Here is a 23,420-nt window from a genome sequence, read left to right as displayed (position 1 = left end):
TTTTTAAAGAACTTTATACATCTTTTAATGAAATGATTATGCCATCAATGGATCATTTGGTTTCTCTTTTCAACTAGATATGAAGAAGCTGAAGTTCGGAAGAAACTTGAAGAAAAGGACAGACGAGAGGAACAGCAGCTCCAGCAAAAGAAGGAAGCGGGACAGGAGGATGGAAGAGTCTCAGCTAAGAGCTCTTTAGAAAATGTATTAGACTCCAAAGACAAAACCAAAAAGGTATTGAGGGGAAATATCAGAATCTGGTTTCTGAGATCCCTTCCAAGTTTAGACCTTTGTTCTTGTGATACTAGTTGGAATTTATGGTGTTAGGCATGGATCTATGTGCCAGAGAAGTATGGTACCTATTTAAAAAATGAAATTTGATATTCCTTATATTATTTATTTCTGTGGTAACACTTAAAAGATCATATATTTTGGAAGATATTTTTATACTTAAAAGATCCATGACATTATCATTATGAGTTCTGCTTCTTTGCAGATCACAATTCATCTCTGCATTAGAATATGGCTTCTGTGGGTGACCGTGGCCAAAAATCAGTTTTGTCAGTTATGTCACAGTGAATTTAATGATTATATTCTCCCAAATTAGTTAGACTGGGCCTGTTCTTGAAGCCTTTATAATTTGGTAAGACCTGCCAAAATGTAGCATTCAAATAACGATTTTTATAGAAATTGAGTTAAATACTTTGACTTCAATTAGGTTCTGATGTTACTACTTTGTTTCAATGCCAACAAACATAGAGTAGGAGGTTTTGTTTTTTTTTTTTTTATAAACCCTTGTACTTCGGTGTATTGTCTCATAGGTAGAAGATTGGTAGGGGTGGGCAATGGGGGTCAAGTGACTTGCCCAGGGTCACACAGCTGGGAAGTGGCTGAGGCCGGGTTTGAACCTAGGACCTCCTGTCTCTAGGCCTGACTCTCACTCCACTGAGCTACCCAGCTGCCCCCAGGAGGTTTTATTATTTGTTTATTTGCTAAATTTTGTAGTAGAAGGTTCAGTGTTGTAGTTCTAGCCTTGCCACTGTGTAGCTTTGATAACCTTTGGCAGGTTACTTAAACCTTCATCTGTTGCTATCTGTTTCTGTACCCAGCTACTATCACCTCTAAATACTCCACTATTGACAGCATTATGTTTCACGTCACCAGACACCTTAGAATCTTCAAAATTTAACTTTTCATACTCCATAGAAAACTACTCATGGGAAGGTTGCACTCTAATGATTCTCCTGAACTGTCCTTTCAAAGCCATTTTCTCTTCAGCATTCTCTGTGTTTTTCTTTATAGCTTTATCCTAGTATTCTCTTCTCTTTTAAGCTTCAGATTTCAAGATACTCTTCCTTCTTTGTCTCCTTCCTCATTTGGCATCCTTGTGGTATCTCTTAATAGCTCCTCATTGACTCATTTCCTAGAGTAATTTTTTTCTTTCTTCATACCAGAACCCAAGGTTAAATTATCTATTTCTATGGTTTCATTTATTGAGTATAGTACTAAGCATTCTGTATATGCTAAGTACTTTTTTTTTAAACCCTTACTTAGACTCTTTGAATCAATATTGTGTATTGGTTCCAAGGAAGAAGAGTGGTAAGGGCTACGCAATGGAGGTTAAGTGATTTACCCAGTCACACAGGTAGGAAGTATTTGAGGCCAGATTTAAACCTAGGACCTCCTGTCTCTAGGCCTGGTTCTCAATCCACTGAACCACCCAGCTGCCCCCCTAGGTACTTATTGAATGCCATTCGCTTGTGGGTCATCACTCACTGTCACCAAAAAGTAGTGTTTGAGCTTTGTATGATAGTGTGCCTACCACCTGATAAAGGGAAATGTAGACATTTATTTTTCTTCTAAGAGACTACAAGCAAGATTGAACAGGGACTCTCCCTGCTTTAATGGGGAATAATGAAGTAAGTAAGCAGACATGAAGGAAGGAAATGAAGGAAGGAAAGAAAAATAATTTATTATGTGCTTGCAATGTGTTGGCAATCCTTGTAAGTGGTCGGGATATAAATAGAAACAAGACTCTCCCTGTCCTCAAGGAGCAAACATTCCAGTAAGGGAAACCAGCATATACTGGGGAGTGACAACCAACAAGAGGAATATTTATGACAGGGAAGTCCAAATAAATGGTGATTGACATTATAGGTCCTTTGATATGCCTTTACCAAGGAATAATAGAATGGATGTGATTAATGTTCTTAGGAACTTGAGTTGAAAGTAAGGAGAAAGGAGTTGGTACTTACACAGCATCAAGGCATTAGAAATGACCCAAAAGATGACATGAATTTTCTTTTTTTTTTCCTTAAAAGGAAAATTATATTTTTATTCAACAGTAATTATTCATAAGTTTGGGAAAATAGTTATGTGATTAATTTACATGATAATTACATTACATGTAATCAGAATTCAGTGCTTTGTCTTTCAGGTTTTTAATTTTTTTCATTAGCTTTGTTCATTATTAAATGAATAACATGTATTAGAAGAATATAAAGAGCATTGGCTTTTGTGTAGAGGACATGAGTTCAAATCCTGACTCCGTTCCTTAATACAAGTATAATTAACCTTGAGCAAAGAACTTTTCTCTAATTTCTTCATCAGTAAAGTGAAGGGATTGAATTAGGTGTTCTATGAGATCCTAATCTATGATCCTAATCTATTCAGGGTCAGGTTAGTTGCATAGTTATGACTATTTTAATTTCTTAATTTCATTTAGTTATATGATGCACAGACCAATATTAAAATCATAATGTAAACTAGACCTAGTATTTTTATCACAGTATCTTATGAATATAATACTGTGCTATTTGGAAAGTGCAAATTAGGTAAAATTTTATACATTTTCCACTGACTCAAAAGCTGGTTTATAAATGGAGTCACATTCCCAGATTAGGAAGGTAACAGAGCTATTGTCCTTTTACCTCCATACTAAAGATCAACTCACCATTCTTTTAATTCTCCATCTCCTTTAACTTGCCATCCACCACATTCCCTTTGTTGTTTTCTGAGTTAAAACTTAAGCTCCTTGAGGTCAGTTTGTTTCACTTTGATATTCCTGTCTTCAGACAGCTGAGTGCTGTGCTATATTACGTAGTAAATATTTAGTAAGTGCCTTTTCCTTTTTTCACTTATTCATTCAAATTTTATTTAAGATATTTCATTATTGTTTATCTTCCTTGTAATTAAGCCAAGCATGTATACACATTGAGGGTAATGACCAGTTTTGCTTGTTGTTTTATTATACCAAGAAGATCTTAATGAGTGAACATTGCATTACAAATTAGCATCCTTTTTGTACTATTACATAACATTTGGTATTTTATATAGAAAAAGAAAAGATGTGTCAAATTATTCTGGGGTCCTTGATTTTTAACCATTCTTTATGATTTAAATGTGACTTCAGAGGACTTGCGTTTATATTTTGGTTCTACCACTTAATAATTACCTGGTCATTGGACAAATCATTTAATTCCATTGGGATTGAGTTTCCACACTTGTAAAAAGAATAGGTTGGATTAGATGACTTCTACAGTTCCATTCAGTCCTTAATCCACAATCCTCTAATTATTACAACCAGTGGTTGTTTTTTTTTTTAACATTCATGTAAACTTTTTTAACTTTAAATGTCAATGAAGTATGAAATTTGAGTTTCATAAATAAAAACTTTTTCTTGTTTTTATGAAATAGATTAATGGCGAAAAGAAGGAAAAGAATGAGAAAGCTAAGAAAGGTAAGTGGTTGCAACAACAGCTAGGCCCATGTATCTCAAAAATCACTATTGATCCTTGTTTTTCTCCTTTTCTAGGCTATTTTTGAGATTTTTATGGTTCTTTAGGTCGTGTTACTCTCATTTTATAGTATTTTTTTAAGCATCCATTTTTTGCCCCAGAAGTTTTGGAATTTTAACAGACAGCTAGCTGGTGCAGTTAGTGTTAGACTTAGTTAAGAAGACCTTAGTTTAAATTCTTGTTCAGATACTTTATGTAACCCTCTGCAAATCATGTAATTTCTTTCAGCTTCAGGTTTCCTCATCTATAAAATAGGGTAATAATAATAATATCTACCTCAAAGAGCTGTTGTGAGGATCAAATGAGATAACATGTATGTAGTTCTTGGCAAACCTTAAAGCACTATATAAATGCTGACTGTAATACTTTTTCAAATCTCTTAACTATTACTACTCTTTTCTAGCCTTACAAAAATTCACATAAACTAAATGTATCCTCCCATCCAGTAAACAATCTATATATATTTGTAGGTTATCTGAAATAATAATGTTATTTTTTTTTTTAAATTAAAACCTACTCTGATGCTTGGAGTTACTTTCTAACTTGAGGCTTCTGAATTCAGGCTCTTAAAAAAAAAGTTTTATTCATCACTCAAAAAATTTGATTGTATAGTTTTGAGTGTGCTGCCACCAGGTGAAAGGTGATAACTTAAACATGGTTGTGCTATATGTATATATATTATATATATTCCACCACCACCCTCTGAGGTTGATGCTCCCATTCAAAAAAGTAAAAAACAAAAACTTTAACAGCTAAATTTTAGTAAATAAAAGTTTGTGGTATTTTTTTTTTTTTTAAGAATTGCTCTCACAACTTTTGAAAAGTAAGTTAACTTGGTGTAGTTAGATACTTATCTCTTTATTCCTTCATCGTTATCAACATATTTAAAATAAAACTTTACATATTGTTCCCTATTAAAATGTTCTTTAGCAATTAACTCAGCTTATTTTAAATGAAAGTCAAGAAAAATCTTTAGTTCAACTTTCAATCAAAAACTCAGGGGATAGTTTTGGTTATTTCAGTTTATGAATTACTTCTATAGATAACTCTTTCCCCTGCTGCCAAAGTAATTCATCAGTTTTTACCTCTGTTTTTTTTTCCTTTTAGAATCAGGAAGAAAAAGGAATAGTTATAAAAAACATACCAGAAAGCAAATTGTCTGCTCTAACCTTTTCTTACTTCTCTTTCTTCCTTCCAGTTTCTTTTCATTCACATAGTTTTCTCAGCATTTTAGGTTAGAGTCAAAAAGTTTTCCTCCTTTCTTTTAGACCAGGAACCACTGTAATTGTTACATATGGCAGTGTGTCATTAATTAGCTAATCAGCTCTTGACTAAATATCCCTGATAATATTTAGGAACTCCAATACTTATAAGCTTCCTCATTAAGAGAATTTTTAGAAGCTTTATTTCATGGAGAGCATTTTGAACAGAATTTAAATAAGGTTTTTTAATAAAGCCTTAATTGGTTTTACCAAAAGCCAAAAATATAAAGCACATCTAACAGAGCAAAATTTCAGCATGATGTTTTTTCCTTAACCTAATAATATATAAGGTAGAGTATAGAACTTTTCTAAGAAAAGGTCATGTTTTATCTTTGATAATATTTAAATACTTATTTGTTTCTTATGTGCTCTATTACTTTATCCCAAGGTGCAGTCACAGCTGAGGAATTGTTCACAATGATGACAGATAAAAACATCAGTTTGATTATAATGGATGCTCGAAGTATACAAGATTATCAAGATTCCTGTATTATTAATTCTCTAAGTGTTCCTGAAGAGGCCATCAATCCAGGGTAGGCTATTATATTCAGTATGACATGGTGGACTATGAAGATAATGTGTGTTACTGTTCAATAGTTTCTAGGTTAAATCCTCTTTTAGTTCCTTTCATGGCCTTCTCTTATGTAATAATGCTCCTTGCCAGGGAATGCAGGTGATCAGGTGCCATATAGTCAAAAGTCTAGTTATACTTATTCGTGGTAGATATACATAGGCAATAGGGAAGTTTCTCCTTTGACTTGTTACTCTCCCTGCTTTTCTCTGAAGCCACCTGAGGCTTACTGCGGACTTATAAAGGGCAACCCTTATATATCTCTTTATATATCTTTCTCCCCAGAAGGCCTACTAATTGATTTAGCCTTTCATTATGTTAATTTAGAGAAGATTATATATTTTTAATATAAAGAGAGAGATATTTTTTAAGTTTCTTGCATGGCATCGTGCTGGACTACTAGAGTAAAAGTCAAAAGACATAGGTTCTGATCTCATTCTATGACCAATTAGTTGTGTGAACTAGAACAGAGTGAGACTGTATCCTCACTTATAAAATAAGGAATTTTGTCTAAATAATCTCTTAAATTCCCTTCCAGTACTATCATTTTGTTGCCCTGATATGTGCTAGTAAGCTAAGTAGCATTCCCCTTGTACTCCAACCCATTCTTTTGTCTTTCCTCACATTTTATAGTTGAAGTTTTTTAACCTTAGTACCTAGAGAATATGTGGATTCTTTGTAGGAATGAACTGTTTTTCTGTATCCTTGAATCATTTTCTTGATACTATCCATATACAAAAATTTTTACTTAAAAGAAAAAATTTCACCTGCTCTATTTCCTGGTGTCACAAAAAAGATAATAAAAAAATAATAAAATATCTCATCAATAACTGAAGTTCTAGGTGGCCCAGTTTTAGTCTTTGCAGGTACCCATTCTCATTAGCCATCCTTACCTGTCACTTGACAAGGGACATCAAATAGAGTAAGCACATTGTGTTTGGAAAGTACTGCCAAAAAAAATCCATTGCTAGATAAACTCTTGTTTATGGTCCCTTGGGACCATAAATTTTATAATATATGTGTATTAAAATATTTTCTTGATATCTTTTTTATATCACTTTTGTTTTCTGTTTTCTTTTTTTTATTCAGAACTTAAACACCTCAAAAAATGAGCATATATATATATATATATATATATACACACACCAAGTAGATACAAAGAGATGATTATGCATGAAATAATGCATCTCTTTTCCATTCTTCTTGATTTTTTGAAAGTTTGTATTTCTTTCAAAGTTGTCCTGTTATTTATGCTTCATTTTGAACTTTCTTCTTTTCTGTATTCTTTTAAAAATTTAATTCCCAAGCTTGGCCATAATTCCTAATTAGAAACAGAAAGAAAAAAACCCTGTAACAAATAAGCACATTCAGGCAAAATAAAGTAATTTGGTGGCCATGTCTAAAAACATATATTTCTCCACAGCTTGATGTCATCTCTGTGAAGAGAAGGGCAATATGCTTTGTCATAGGTCCTCTGAAGAGATAGTTGATTATTGATTTGATCAGAATTCTTAAATTTTTCAAAATTGTTTTTATTTATGTTGTGTCATTATACATATAAGTACTCCTGGTTCTGCCCACTTCACTCTGCATCAGTTCATACTTTCCCAAAATTCTGTTGTTTCTTGTCATTTCTTAAAATGCAAGTCATATTTGCTACTATTTGGTCAGCCATGCCTCAGCTGATGGACACCCTCTTAATTTAATGTATTTCTTTTCATTCCCTCCCCTAACTTGCCATGGTCCTTAGGGTGCAGTGACAAAGGAGATCATAATACATCTTTAATATAATTTCTGCTGTTAATAATTTCCATTTCTGATTATCTCCTTTCTAACATATTCCTTTTATCCTCCCTTTTCTTTCCCTTCTTAAACTGTTCAGAACAAAAATTTTCTTATTTAATTTCCTCAATACACTTTGGAGACATTAAGGTTCTGAAAAGATTCTTGTTTCTTCTCTCCTTGTTAGAATGTTAGAATTTCATCATCATAAAGTCCCTTTAAATTATTCAAAGAAATTTTCTTTCCTAGGCTTTTTAGGAAATGTGCATTTCACAATTCCTACTTACCTGTAATCTTTTTTATCAGGAATTAAAAGACCTTAAAAGATCAATCAGAGGCCCATTTTTTCCCTCCTTTAGGATTATATTCAGGTTTGCAGAGTCATCAATTCTTGGTTATATGCCTACATCTTTTGCTTTTTAGAATATTGTATTCTAAAATACCTTCTTTTTTATTATAGAAGCCGCCAAGTCTTTTGTGATCCTGACTGGGATCATTGGCACTTAAATTCTTTTTAGTGATTGCAGTATTTTTTTCTTTCACATAGAAGCTCTGCATTTTAGCTATGGCATTTGCTATGACATTTAACCATGACGTTACCATTTTCTTTTGAGGTTTCAAACAGGAAGTAAATGACAGATCTTTTCTGGTTCTAATAGATCTGAGCAGCTTTCAATTATTATCTTTTGAATTAAAATGTCTAGGCCTTTAAAGAAATCATAGGTTTAAAAAGATTTCTTGATTTCTTAAATTTTAAATCTTGATTCTTAATAATTTCTGATAGCAGATAACTTAAATTTTCTTCTTTTTTCAGTCTTGTGATTTTCTAACATTTCTTGTTCTTTATTTGAATCATTGCTTTCTGTTTTGGCTATTCTGATTTTCAGGGAGTCCTTTTTTAACTAATATTTGCTTTTTTTTTTTTTTAAGCTTTTTTTCCACTTCTTTTCTTTAGGACTTTTATTTCATATTTAATCTCTTCAATTTCTCTAGGTATTTAAATAGTTCTTGTGGAAAATGAATTTTTTTTCCCTTTTTAATCACTTCTTGCTATTAGACATTTACTTTATTCTTTTAGGTTGGGTTTTAAAGTATCTTTGTGTCTATTATAATTCTGTACTGTGGACTCTATATTCTTATGTTTACTGATCTCCAACTTTCATCCTTCAACCAGAACTTTTTTCCTGGACTAGTCTATGCTTTCTACTATGCTTTTGATTTGAGTGGTTGGCTCAGCTTGCTCTCATTTGGGTCATAGAGGTTTCTGATCTAACCTTTAACTCCAGGAGCGTTAGACCCTCCTCCGTCATTGCAGTTCAGAGTTCTGGATCTTCAGATCCCTTTATATGGAATCTTAGGACAGTGCCAGAGACTTCAGTACTTAAGGACTTATGGTATCTAGAGATAAGCTCTGCCAGTTCTAAAGACACACTTCACTGATAACTGCTTCTCTAGGTTGCTTCCAAGGTATATGCTGGCTAGGGCTTTCTTGGGGGAGTACTCTTGCTATCTCATACCTTGTATTGCTGTCTGGTACAGAGCCCCAGAGGCTGCAGGTTTTCCAGACTGACTCTTGTAGCACTGCAAGGCTGTCAACTTATTTGCCTAAACTTTTCTGGAGGACCCCTTTTCCTTTCACCCATAAACTTTTGGCTGACTGTCTATCACATTCTAGGGTGGAAGAAGTCATTTACTGTAGTTATTCCCTGAATTGACCTTTTTTTCTTGATTTGTTTTTAATCTGTGGTATTTTTAAGTTTTTGTTGGAATAAGGGAATGGGAAGTCTATCTCTATTCAGTCAGCCATCTTGACGAGAAGACTCTTCATTTTCCAATAACCCTTTTCTCCCCCATCTTTCCAATGAGAGCCACTTCTAATATGTTGTAAAGGCATAGCAGAAAGAAAGAAAGCAGTTCATCAAAATAAACCAGTACATCAGCCAAGTCAGAAAGTATATATAATAGTAAACTAAAGATCTATTGATTAAATTATCTTTATTATATTGTTAACATGAAGAAGCATAATTAATATAGTAGTGCATAAATTTGGTATATATTTCACTTGCCATGGAATGGGTAGGACTTGAAGCTGAGAAATAAATCAATAGATAAACGTAAAATTATCTTACATATAACTATACTGGCTTTATGTTTGAAATAGAGACACTGAGATATATTCTTTCACAGTTATCCCCATACAACACCCTCAAACCTCTCCTGGTATTTTATTGTTGGTGACCACCATAGAAAAAGGATTCCTTCCCTGTGGATAATTGTTAAAATTGATAATCTACTCATGATTAAAGAGAGTTTTTTTGTAGCTATTTTTCACTTTCTAGTAATTATCCCCGAAAATGCGTTCTAGTTTTATGCTCTAGTCAGGGAGTTAGACACAAGCTTTTATTATAAAGTTTGAATTAAGTATACAAGTACAATGTAATAGAAAGTCTGATGTCCTTTTGCCTCAATGCATATGTTGATAAATTTCAGAGTCACTGCTAATTCGATTGAAGCAAAACTTCCAGATAATTCTAAAGATGCATGGAAGAAGCGGGGGTACGTTGACTATGTTGTACTTCTTGACTGGTTTAGTTCTGCCAAAGATTTACAGCTTGGAACAACTCTGCAGAGTCTGAAAGATGCACTTTTTAAGGTTAGCAAGGTTCCTTGTTTATTTCCATTCTATAAAGTTAAAAAGCAAAAGTTTTCGTTAATACCTTGAAGAGCAAGAAGATGTGTTACTTTGAAATTAGAGTTTGTTTTCTTCTCTTCCTGCATAGTTAAACATTTATTATTTATTTATTAAGCCCTGGCAAAGCAATGTACTCTATTCAAAATAGTCATAGATATCCAAATAATCAGTATCTCAGAAATTTAAATTGTTGGAAGAAAATGTTTTGACATTTTCTATTTTAAGAATTAGGCCTTTTTCAATGGTTTTATTCATAATAAGTCATTTTTTAAAATTGCTTAGAAAAATTTAACCTTTATTTTAGATATTGTGACTTAAAACTCTATAAATATTAAACTAACAAAATTTTAGGGAATCTGCCAGCAAAAGGCAATGAAACAAGGAATATTTGATTGATAGTAGAAGTTGGATTTATTGAAATATTGTCTTCTATACTATTAAATGACTTCTTTCTTTTCTTCATATCCTATCACATGTCCCTTGTGATCTCTTTTTCCTTATTCTCTCTTCTCCTTATACCCAGGACCCTAGATTTTATTAGAGCTTGTCCCATCCTTATGCCTGTCTGTGGCTCACCTCTTCCAGACTTCCTTTTACGCTGCCTGCTAGATTTAGGTGGTAACCTTTGAGCTATAATCTATCTTTCTTAATATTATTCCTTCTTTTCTCTCTCTCTTTCCCTCTCTCTCTCCTCCCTCTCCCCTGTACCTCCCAATCTGTCCTTATCTATGGGGAGATAGCATAAGAACAGGAGTGAAGGTGATCTGAAAGTAGAAGCAGGACCGAAAGTAGTAGGGTGTATGGTCTCAAATTTTCCTACTTAGAACTGGAATCTTCCATATTCTTAAGTATTTTGCAATCACTTTTTTGTTATTTTTAGTGACAGTTGTCATTGCTAGTTCTGAACAGGGACTCCAAGAATGATTTTTGGGGACAGCATAGGTATTTTTTTAAAAGTCCTAGTGATGAGGATTGATATCTTCCTTTGAAATAGCAGTCAGTTAAGGATCAGCAGTCAGTTAAGGATCAGCAGTCGCGCCAAAGGATCATAAGATTATAGATTCAGAGCTGGAAGGGACTATAGGAGATCATCTAGTTCAACACTCATTTAAAACTTTTTTTCTCCAAGAATTTTTTATTGATATCTGGTTTTTATATCCACTACATTTATTTCTTACTGACTCCCTCTCTATCTTTCCTAAGATAGCCACTTTGTATTAAAGAATAAAAAGAGAAGAATAAAGGGGAAATGTTATCAAAATTAACCAAAATATCAAAAGTATGTTATATAGTATTTCTCAGATGTAGTCACTTATTCCTAAAAGGAAGCTAAGGGTGAGGAGAGGTATTATTTTATATTTCTTCTTTGAGGCCAAGTTTGGTCATTTTAATTTTAAAGCATTCAGTTTTAATTCCATCCCTCTTATTTAACAAATGTGGAACTGGAGTCCGAGAGCTTAAGCACATGGTCATCTGAATCAAAACAAACTTTATCAATTTCTCAGTAAATGAAATCTTCATCAGTATCTTTATATTTAAATGAAAGTTAGCTTTATGGAATACTGTTATAAGATAACTTTCTCTGTTCTAAGGTAGGTAGATTGCTGAGGTACTATTTGTTCCCATCATAGAATGCTTTAAATAGCTAGCTAGCTCTCATTTTTTCAAAATTCTTTGGCTTATTTTTTATAGTAGCCAGAGTACTAATAATATTCTGAATCTGAACTGGATATCTAAAATGTGGTCTATTTAAAAGGAAATACATCTATGAGTATATCCCCAAAAATAATTACACAAAATTACCATGTTTTTATTTTTAACTATAAATTTTTTAACTCTATAACAAGTGTTTTGGGTTTTAAAATTCAGTTTAAATAAAGATTATCATTACTATTCCTTTTCTCTTCTTCACTTTCTTTGTTGTTTTTAGATTGTGGTCAAACTAAATTTAGGGAAAAACAATTATGTTTTTTTGTAATACCCTGTAACTTCTACTTATCTCCAAGAAAAAGTCTTCTTAGCTCTCCTTTGAATCAAGAGTTTATGTTTTAGAATATTTCTAAGCATCCAGTGCAGAGATTTCACGAGAAGCCAGTTGAGTTACTGATGGACTGGCAGGGCATGGTGAATCCTCAAAAAATTGATTCTGCAAAAATTAGCTTCTGGAAGATTTCCCATATATGTTTTTCTTTATGTTGTAAACTTTACAGAGAGAGTAAAGAATGAATTCAGATTCCAATAATGCCTTTGCCTAAGAGCTCAAACACTCTTAATTACTTTTTGTGTTTTTCACCACATCTTAGTCAGCAATAAAAATTAATCAACATATTCTTTGGGGGACATGACATTTTACTTAAGCATTGTGACTTCAATACTTAGTATTTTGCAGAGTTCTTTGTGCAGGTACTGGATGTGGTTAGTTATCTGCATAAATAAATCTGGTTTAGCTGAGTCCTTTTTTCTTTTAATAAGAACCATTGGATCCACTATGGGAAAGAGCTGCATCTTGTGGATTAGTAGTTCTAAAAAGGATTATAAAGATCACTATCTAGAGATTACTGTTGACTTTGTGATTGGTTTTCTTTATTTTGTCTTTTTCACCCCTACTATTTCAATCTAAGAGAATTAAGAGAAATATTAGTAGGTTTTGTTTGGGCTAGGATCTTCCTTGATTTCTAAATGGAGCTGTTAGGACTTATCTTGCTTTCTCTAGCCAATTATTCACCATCTATGTCCATTGATGTCTTATTGAAAGTAAAGACAGGCTTGTTTTCTCTAGATAGTATTTTAAATGTGAATATTGTCATTCCCATTTATTGGCAAAGGAAAATTTAATTAGCATTTTAAAATTTCTCTTTAAAGCAAGCAATCCCTGTAAGTTTCTCTGAGTAATTTGGGTTTGTTTTGGATTAATGCCACATTTTCTATTAATTATACTAAAAATGGGCATTTCAAATAAAGAAATATGGTTTTAAAATTCAGCTTTATAGAATATTTTAATATTTTATAAAATTGCTTCAGCATTAAAAATAATATATTTGTTTTGTTTTGCAGTGGGAAAGTAAAACTATCCTGAAGAATGAACCTTTAGTTTTAGAAGGAGGTTATGAAAATTGGCTCCTTTGCTATCCCCAATTTACAACAAATGCCAAGGTAATTCCACCTGCCCGTGGCAAGACTGAAGAAGTGTCGATTTCATGTACGTACCTTCTTTAAAGCTGCATTATGTTAAAATGTTTTTAAATCAGTTGTCTGTATTTAATAGAGCCTTGCCAAATTCTTGATTATATTTTCATTTTTCATTTTCATTTTTTCTTAATCGAAATCTATTTTCTCTTTTCCCAGACATCCCCCAGCCCCTTTGGAAAAAAGAGTAGCAAAATTCATTTAACAAATAATGCAGTCAGGCAAAAATATTCTTTCATTGGCTAGGTCCAAAAAATTGCATGCCTTTTATCTACACCCTGAGTCCATCACTTCTCTTTAAGGAGGGAGATAGCATGCTTCATTATTGTTCATCTAGAATCATGAATGGTCATTGTTGATCATAGTTCTTAGGGCTTTCAAAATTGTTTGTTTTTTACAGTGTATTTACTGTAAAGCCATGTCCAAAAAAATATGTTTCCTATTCTGCATATTAATCCATTATCTTTGGTGGTGGGTAGTAGTTCTTCTTCATAGCCGTCTGGAAGGAATTATAGCTGATCATAGCATTGATCAGAGTTCTTAAATCTTTAAAAATTGTTTTTTTTTACAGTATTGATATTAAAGAATAAAATGGTTTCCTGATTCTGTTCATTTTATTCCATATCAAGTCATATAAATTTTTCTGGGTTCCTTTGAAACTCCCTCTTTGATCTTTTTAAAAAATGGATTTTTTTTCAGTTAAAAATATTTTTTCTTTGTGTTCCATCTCTCCCTGCCCCTAATTGAAAAAGAAAGAAAAAGGAAAACCATTGTAAAAATATGAATAGTTAAGCAAACGTTGCCATTTTGACAATGTCCAAAACATATATGTTTATACTCTTGAGTCTATCCCATCTTTTTAGAAGCAGGTAGCATGCTTCATTATGAGTTTTCCAGAGTCAAGATTGATCATTACATTGACAGAATTCTTAAGGCTTTCAGAATTGTTTATTTTCACAGTGGTATCTAAATTATTCTCTTGATTTGGCTCACTAAACTATTCATCAGGTCTTACAAGTCTTCCCAGATTTCTCTGAAACTTCTCCCTTCATTAAGTCTAGACCACAAAAAGTACAACTATAAATATTTTTGTATATAGAGAATCTTTTCCTGTTGTTGGTTTTTATTTTGTTTTTGTTTTTATACATATATATATATGTCTTTGCCACATATAACTAGTCATAGTATCCCTGGGTCAAAAGTTTTGCACAGTTTAGTAATATTTTGAGGTATATTTCCAAATTGCTTTCCAAAATGGCTAGACCACTTTATAGCTCCACCCAACAGTGTATAATTTTCCCTTTTTTGTCAGTTTTGCTAGTCTGATCAGTATGAGGTAGAACCTCAAAGTTGATTAATTTGCATTTCGCTAATTAATAATTTAGAGCATCTTTTTCACATAACTGTGGACATGATTTCATCCCTTGTGAACTGCCTGTTTATATTCTTTGACTTTTTATCAATTAGGGAATTACCCTTAGTGTTATAAATTTAAATTATTTCTTTATGTACTATGGGAATGAAATTTCTATCAAAGAAACTTGCATCAAAGTTTTTTCCCCCAATTAAATTTCTCCCTTTAATCCGATTTGTAATTATTTTTTTTGGTACAAAACTTTTTTCATTTTATGTAATCAAATTGTCCATTTTATTTTTTGTGATACCATCTATCCCTTGTTTGGTCATGAACTCTTCACCTATCCATAGATCTGAAAGATAATAAATAATTTCTTTATTTATCATGACCTTTTAAAACTAATCACATCTTTTCGAGTTTATCTTGGAATTTGCTATAAAATGTTGGTTTTAACCTAATTTCTGCTGGACCATTGTGCAGTTTTCCCAGTAATTTTTGTCAGAGTCCTTATTTCAGTAGCCAGGGTCTTTGAGTTTATCAGATACAACACTACTAGGTTTGTTTGCTTTAGTATGTCATGTACTTAAATCTGTTCTATTTATGGACCTCTGTTTTTTGATCAGTACCAAATTATTTTGAAGGTTATTCTTTTATAGTATCCTAGTTTAAGATCTGGTATTATTGAACTTCTTTCCTTCCCACTTTTTTCCCCTTTAATTTCTATTGAGTTTCATGATTTCCAAATTGTTTGCCATTTTTTTTAGTTACATGAAGTAATCCTTTATGAGTTCAACTGATATGACATTGAACAGATAAACCAATTTCTCTAAGATTGTTATTTTAATCATATTGACTCAACTCACCCATTAGCAATTTTAATATTTTTCAAATTATTTAATTCTATTTTCCTATATATTTTATAAACTGCAATTTTGATGAAGTTAATGTTTCATTTAATTTTTAGTAAATTATCATTTGCAAAAAGCAATAATTTTGTTTTTTCTTTGCCTGTTCTTATTCCCTTAATTTTTTTTCTTACCTTGTACTATATGCAGTGCTAACAATGTCTGCTAGTAGTGATGAAAGTGAATGTCCTGGATTTTTCCTGATCTTACTGGAATGGCCTCTAGTTTAGCTTCATTATACATGGTACTGGCTCTTGGTTTTAGATCATGCATAATATTTACATGCTGTCTATGTGCTTGTTATTGCTTATGTTGTGTTTGTAGATACACCAAAAATTTTATTTTTTTAAAATTAAATTAAGACTTTATTTTTGTGTTTTAGTGGATTTTACTTATCCTTCACTGGAAGAGCCAGTTCCTGTTCACCCTGTAGCTCCGATACCACCTTCTCCTGTAGCTATTAATGAAAATGCAGAATCGGGAAGTAATCAAGAGAGGATGGGATCACTTAGTGTATTAACTCCAGTTGGACCAGTTGCTACTGCTTCTAAATCTGACAGTTCATCTGTGTCTAATCCAATATGTATTGTGAAAAATGTTCCTCAGGTATGTTCTTAATAATTTTAAGTCTTTAAATATTTCATTTAGGTGATTGATAGATATCATTTTCTCTTATACAAAGAAAACTGCCAAAGCAATATGCATATAGATATAGATATAAATATAGATACACAGATATCTATAGCTATATTGTTATCCTTTCCACATCACAGGGGTTAAAGGTAAGGCACCTCTATAATCTGGAAAATTTGCATAAAATTTTTTGGCCCTCTTTGCATACCATAAAAGTCTGAATTTTTTCTTTTTATTTTACGGGGTGTTTATAATACCTCATTGTAAATTTTGGGTTAAGTATGCATTTCTGAGTTTCTAAACTTTTTTCAGTGTCATCTGCTTAGCTTTGCATGTTGTCTGTGGCTTTTGCAAAATTTTTTATGCCTGAAACCATGAAGGGGAAAGTGGCACTATAGAAGGGATAACTGGATATTTAAATTTAGAAGAAATTCTAGAGATCCATTTACTACAAATGCTATTTCAATAAAAGTCTAGCAAAATGGTTATGTAAACTTTAGCTATTGTTTCACTTAACAACAAAAACAACAACAATGCTTTTTAGCACTTCAAGGATTGCAACTCTTGGTTATTTTAATCCTCACACTAATACATTGTGGTGCTTTAGAAATAGTACTGGATTTAAAGTCAGAGAACTTGCTTCAAAACTTGACTTTGCCACTTATTGCCTGTGTAGCCTTAGGCAATTCACTAAACTTCTGTTCCTCAGCTTCTTCTACTGTAAAATCAGGGGATTGTTCTTATTTATTTATTTATTTGGTGGCTTTTTATTTAATAAATTGAGTGGTAATTTAATGGTAATTTATTAGTAATAAAAATGCCATTTAGATGTTATTTTAAGTCACTTCCATCTTTAAATTCAGGATCCTATAATTCTCATTTACAGATAAGGAAACCATGGCTGAAAAAGCTGGTAATTGATAGTGAATGTCAGAAATGGAATTTGAACCTAAGTCTTTCCAGTTCCAAATCCAACACTTTACTCCATTATATAATGTAATACAACAAAAGTTTGGGTTGTGTTTTTGTTTTTTATTTTAATTTTTTAAATTTATTTTTAAACCCTTTTCTTTAAACCCTTATCTAGTCTTAATATCAATTCTAGACTAGGCAGTCAGAATTAAGTGACTTGCCAAGGGTCACATAGCCAGGAAGTGTCTGACGCCAGATTTGAATCTAGATCTTCCTGACTTCAGGCCTGGTGTTCAAAATCCATGGCAGTACCTAGCTGCCCCTGTTTTTTTTTTTTTTTTTTTTTTTAAACAGTTCAACAATCTATTGGAATTCATTCTAAAACTGACTTTCTCCTAGTATTTTCCTGAACATTGTTGCCAACAGAGGTATGGCCCAATGGATAGAATGTGTATCCAGCTAAGTCTGGTGTCTAGAAAGTTGGTTTTGAAGTTAGGAAGATGTGACTTTCCACTCCTGGCTTTGACACATCTTGGCTTTGTAACCAACCTTGGGCAATTCACTTAACCTAGTATGGTACCTCCCTGTCTTAAGATGATATGATTCAGAGAGGTTGCTGACCTCCTCTGATAGAGAGATTCCCTCCACATGTAGTCACTACATTGATGTGTAGTCCAGTCTCTGTTCTCATATCCTTAATTTTATAATGTTTGCATAAAAAAACAAACAGGCTTCCTGTTGTTGGTAGTTGATTATAATTCTGAAATATGAAATACTGAAATATGATTCTGACTGATGACCTCCCCATATAAGCAGCAAGAATATTTTGGAAACTTTTAGCCTGAAGTCCTTTACAAAAAAATAACAAAAGTGATAGACCTCCAACATTTTCCTCTGTTCGTTATATCATTTATTTTAAAAGATGAGAGTTTAAACCAATTCCTTCTCAGACTTCTCACCAATTTAAAGTTAATTATTAAATTTATTATTATTAGCAATAGTTCATATTCCTTTTCTCAAATATTGCTAACTTATAATTAAAGTTTAATGAAAAAATATTTCATTTGTTTAATTATACAATAACTGGCTTTTATTTGGTATTTTGAGTTTTGTAAAGCTTTTCCCATATATTCAACATTGATGTAGATGATGTTCTTATTCTGTGTTATAAATAAGCAAACTGAGTCTGAGAGATTTAAGTGACTTGCTTATAATTTTGAGGCAGGATTTTAACTCAGGCTTTTCTGACTCCAAGAATAACATTCTAGATCTGTTCCTTTATTATTTAGAATCTTTTGTCTTTAACAAGATAAGCAAAAAGTTGTAACAATAATTTAATAGACATTTTTCAGAAATAAATTTTAAGTTCTAGATATTCTCTTTCATAAGGATTGAAAATTAGCAATTTTTAAGCACTGAAAACCAAATTATTTTAACTGTGACCCTTTAGAGTACCTGTCTTGACTGGGGAAGGTATAAGGGAAGAGAATCTTGTGAACAAAATGCTTCTAAGATTAGAGCAGCTGGGGATGGTTATAGACTGCTCAGTGAGGGGAACTGTTCCCTCTGTTCTCTGTTATTTATGTCTTTTGCACTCTAGTATAGCATTAATGTACTAATTAAAAATTGACAAGAGAAATAAACATCATCCATTTAAAAGTCTAAGGAATCTAGACAATTTACACATAATACTTGACTTGAATCCTTTGCTAAATAGCTCAGTTCATTAAAAAAACAAAAAGCTTTTTTAGGACACTTAATTACTACATAATATCTAGATCCAAACTTTGTATTTTAGTCAGAAGATAGCAACTCTTATCCATATGTTATGTTAAATTAAAGTGAAGAGAGGACCCTTTTCTTAAATACTTCATTATCCCAATGACACCTGCAAGTAATACCAACACACTATCATCACTTTGGAATTACCTTTATTTTATGAAAACACAGGGTTTCAAGAATTAATGTTAAATATTTTGACATTTTGACAATAGTACTGTATATACTTTGTTTTTGTTACTCCAGATTGATCGCACTAAAAAGCCATCAACCAAATTGCCTGATGATCATAGACCAAAATCAGAAGCACCAGACCTTGATCATCAGCCTCCTCAGAATGGGAAAGTTGTTCCTGATCGTTCCACAAAGCCAATGTATGCCCCAGTGGTAGATGCTTTAACAGAAGAAGAAAAGCTTCGTATTCATGCAGAAACCGCGCTTCTGATTGAGAAGAGCAAACGAGAGAAAGAGCTTCGAGAAAGGCGTCAAGAAGAACAGAAAGAGAAACTAAAGAAGGAAGAACAGGAACAGAAAACCAGAGAGAACTTGGAGACTGAGGAGAAAGAGGAGGGAGTCAGGCTGCAGCAGGCTGACGAGGAAAGTGATAAGAAAGAGGCGAAGGAGGCAGAGGGAGCGAAAGGGTCAACTAAAAAGGAGCATGAAACATCAGAGGCAGCAAAGCCCATGGAAGACCGGGAAAAAGGGTGCCAGACGCCAGAAGTCCAGAAGAAACCAGTCGCAGATGTTGCCCACTCATCTGGCCTAGCAGATCCAGGCTCTAGCAAGGTGAGTAAAGCTGAAAAGGGTCAGCACAGATGGCCAGCCAAGCAAGGAGCAGCCAGTAGTACCTCCAGAGTCACCAGATGAGCTCCAGGCACTTTATTAGTTATGTGACTCTGGGCAGGCCACTTTACCTCAGCTCTCCTGTGTCTCTATCTGTAAAAATAAAAATAATAGCACATGCCTCTCAGGCGAATATCAAATGAGACAGTGCTATAGAAATGTTGCTACTACTGCTGAAGATGATTATGTTGTAATTTCCAGAAGAGGGTGGTACAACTGACAGCATACATTTTGTGTAGGGGAGATGGATTTGTGCTAATTCTTCATACTTTGTTGTCCAGTTCCTTTTAAGACAGCTTTTTGGAACAAGCCTTTAAAATTAGGGCCACACTTTTGTAACTTATTAACAGGATACTTAACATTTGAAATACACACTACAGTCTTCCTTTTTGATGCATCTTTAAGAACACATTAAAAAAGATTCTGTGTCCTCTCTTGTTAGAACAGTAAAAGAATATGTTTGCTATTGTTTTATATGTTAAATTTCATATTCATACTGTTTATATATCAGGATGTCTACACCAGGGTATGTATGCGCTTATTTTTGGTGTCATTTTCATTAAAATTTTTGTTTTATATCTATTTAAGTAATGCCAGAAATATTTCTCATAATTCAAGTGTTTGATATTCTTTCTCTTTACATATTGCCATGTAGCTTACAAAAGCCAAATTTGTAGATATAACTAATGTCTTTAGGCCCAAACTACATGTTTGCAAAATAGTATAGTTTATTAAAATTGGTTTTATATAGATTTATTTAGATTCTCTAAAACAATAGTTTGAATATGCCATTTTCAGAGACATTTCACTTGACTGCTAACTTCAGTCATTTGAAGAATAAACCAGAACTAGACAGTAAGCAGAATGCCTCTGTCCAACCAAATTAAATATCATACAATCCATAAATTAAAACTTATTAGTCAACGAGTATTTTTTCCAGTGCCTACTGTATGCCAGAAACTGTTAGACTCTGGGCATTTTGAGACCAAAATGTGAAATAGTCCCTGTCCTCAAGATGCTTATGTTCTCTCTGGCAGTGAGGAGTGGAGAGAGCAGCAAGAACACATATAAATCAATACAAAGTAATTGGAGGGTGGTTTTCAGAAAACCTGAAAACTTAAGTCTGAGGTGCCACTTTTGCTAGTCTTTGAAAAGATTAAGGAGTGAGGATTAGCATGAAGATAGGACATAGAATGTTATATAGGGATAAGAATAAGAAAGTAGTCTGATAGGGTCTTAGAAGGCAGGAAGGAAAAGCAAGGTGTAATAATTCTTGGACTTATTGTGAAAGGCTTTGAATGCCAAATAAGAGTTCATGTATTTTATCATTGAAGCAGATAGTCCTTTGCCTCTGTTTGGAGGTTATTGCAAAAGACCAAGCAAAAAGTTCTGAAGGCCTGAACTAAGATGGTAACTGTCAGTTAACAGGCATTTATTAAATGCCAGGTTCTGTGCTAAATATTGGGGATACAAAGAAAGGCCCCACCTGCCAAAACAATCTAAACACAATCCCTCCTCTTAAGAAGCCCATAAGCCTAATGGGAGTGAGGAGAAGGGACTAGATGAGATATGTTATGAAGGTAAAATTTAACAAGACTTCACATTTGGGGGAGCAGCTAGGTAACTTAGTGGATAGAACACCAAGCCTGGAGTCAGAAGGACCTGATTTCAAATTTGGTCTCCAACACTTCCTAGCTATATGACCTTGGCAAGTCACTTAACCTTAGTTGCCTAACCCTTGCCATTCTTCTGTGTTAGAATTGATACTAAGACAGAAGGTAAGGATTTTTTTAAAAAGACTTGGCAATTGATTAGATTGTTGAAGTAGAATGAAGCATTAAGGATGACTTCAAGGTTTTGAATCTCACAGGAAAGATAGCTCTGCCTATAAACAGAAATAGAAATGTTAAGAAGAAAGGTGGGTTTAGGGGTTGAAATTCTATTTTGGACATATTGAATTTGAGATATTTATGGGACTTGTGAGAAATATTTAATAAGTAGTTCAAATCTGACCTCAGACACTTCCAAGCTGTGTGACCCTGGGCAAGTTACTGAACCCCCATTGCCAGCCCTTACCACTCTTCTGCCTTAGAATCAATACAAAAATAGTATTAATTCTAAGGAGGAAGATAAGGGTTTTTAAAAAAAAGTAGTTAGTGATATGGTTCTTGAGCTCAGATGAGTGAGGAAAAAACCAGATAAGGCTGTATATATCTTGAAATCACCCATATTTACACTAGGGAACTGGATGATGATTCAGGAAAGGAGCATGAGAGGAAATGATCTGATAGGTAGGAGAAGCAGCAACAGAGAGCAATTCATGAAAACCCAGAGAAAAGAGAGATCCCACAGAAAGGCTTATAAGGAAATTAGGCTGAAAAAAAGGCTACTGGGTTTGGCAATTAAGAGGCGACTGGTAACTTTGGAGAGCAGTTTTAGGTGAGTGATAAGGTTCAAGCCAATTTGCAAGAGGTCGAAAATTGAGAAGAGAAAACTTGGAGGCAATGAATATAGAAAGCATTTTCTAATAATTAGGCTGAGAAATAGAACAATAGCTTCACAGGAAGCTAGGATTAATTAAAGATGTTTTTTGTTTTGTTTTATAAGGATGAAGAGACCTAGGTGTGTATATAATAGGCAAAGAAGACAATAAGGAAGGCATTGACTATTTTTAGAGAAAGAGAAAATATTTTCCTAAAATACTGTCTATCTAGTATACAAGAAGAAGTGTGATCTGGGATACAATTAGAGGGCTTGGTCTTGGTAGGGGAAAAAAAAAAAAAAAGACCACCTCTTCACTCCAAAGAGATTATAGTAAAAGAAGAAAAAATAAGGGATTATAGGAAGAACTCACAATGAATGACTTCTATTCTAAGTCAAGTATGAGGTCAGATTATCCAGCAAAAAAAAAAAAAAAAAAAAAAAAAAAAAAAGGTAGAGGATAGACAGTGAAGAAAAATGAGGCTTGAAAAGTGAAGAAATGGTTCAGAAGTCCTAGAAGATTGCAATATAATCAATTAGGGGAAGAGGGAAAGCATTTTCTTGGCACTGGGAGCCTTTAGATTTTTTTTCCCTCTTAGATGTATAATTTTATTGGTGTAAGAGCTTCTTGTAAGAAAATTTTCTACCAATACAAAATTCAAGTTTCTCCAAAAACTTACAGCCTTAGAAAATTTGCATGAGATGCTCAGATTAAGTGACTTGCCCATGGTCACATTAACTGTATATGTCAGAGGCATTATTTGAACCCAAGATTTCCATATACTTTGCCTTGATGTAGCCATAGTTAAGATTCAGTAATACACATTTGTAGCAAACCCAATCTGTATGGTTTCGTAACTTCCTTTAGCAGCCTGGAGTTGGAATGCAGAAGGCATTTGGCAAAGATGATCCTGGGTTGGGGTTTAGTAGGGCATGACCTTGAATAGGACAAAGGGGGAAGGAATTTAAGAATAGAGGACAGTAGAAAGACTAATTAACTATCAGGTCAAGATTGGTAAGGGAAGAAAGTCAGGGCCAGGATGATAGCTGGAGAGAATACTAAGGGAGGGACTGGAGGGTCACTTCAACTGATTTTGTACCCCCTCAATGAATCCGGTTTTTCTACAGAATCATTCAGGAGAAGGTAAGTAACTTTGGGAACATAATGGAAAGGACCATAATTTAAAGCCAACTGACCCTTGCACACCCTTGCAGGCCAA

At 33.3% G+C, this 23,420-nt stretch overlaps 1 protein-coding gene across 2 annotated transcripts in view; it reads left to right on the top strand.

Moving 5' to 3' along the window:
• The window catches only part of USP8 (ubiquitin specific peptidase 8), a 67,187-nt gene that overhangs the window by 30,083 nt on the left and 13,684 nt on the right, over window positions 1-23,420 (top strand). For both annotated transcript variants that reach the window (XM_044665174.1, XM_044665173.1), the window contains exons 5-11: window positions 78-234; window positions 3,697-3,739; window positions 5,448-5,592; window positions 9,903-10,065; window positions 13,159-13,303; window positions 15,935-16,158; window positions 19,123-19,662. In XM_044665174.1, coding sequence (XP_044521109.1) covers window positions 78-234; window positions 3,697-3,739; window positions 5,448-5,592; window positions 9,903-10,065; window positions 13,159-13,303; window positions 15,935-16,158; window positions 19,123-19,662 — 1,417 coding nt within the window. The remainder of the gene's footprint in view (window positions 1-77; window positions 235-3,696; window positions 3,740-5,447; window positions 5,593-9,902; window positions 10,066-13,158; window positions 13,304-15,934; window positions 16,159-19,122; window positions 19,663-23,420) is intronic.

This window comes from Gracilinanus agilis, chromosome 2, assembly GCF_016433145.1.
Source record: "Gracilinanus agilis isolate LMUSP501 chromosome 2, AgileGrace, whole genome shotgun sequence".
Taxonomy (NCBI): Eukaryota; Metazoa; Chordata; class Mammalia; order Didelphimorphia; family Didelphidae; genus Gracilinanus; species Gracilinanus agilis.
Note: the sequence above shows the minus strand (reverse complement) of the source record. Positions and strands in the feature narration are given on the sequence as shown.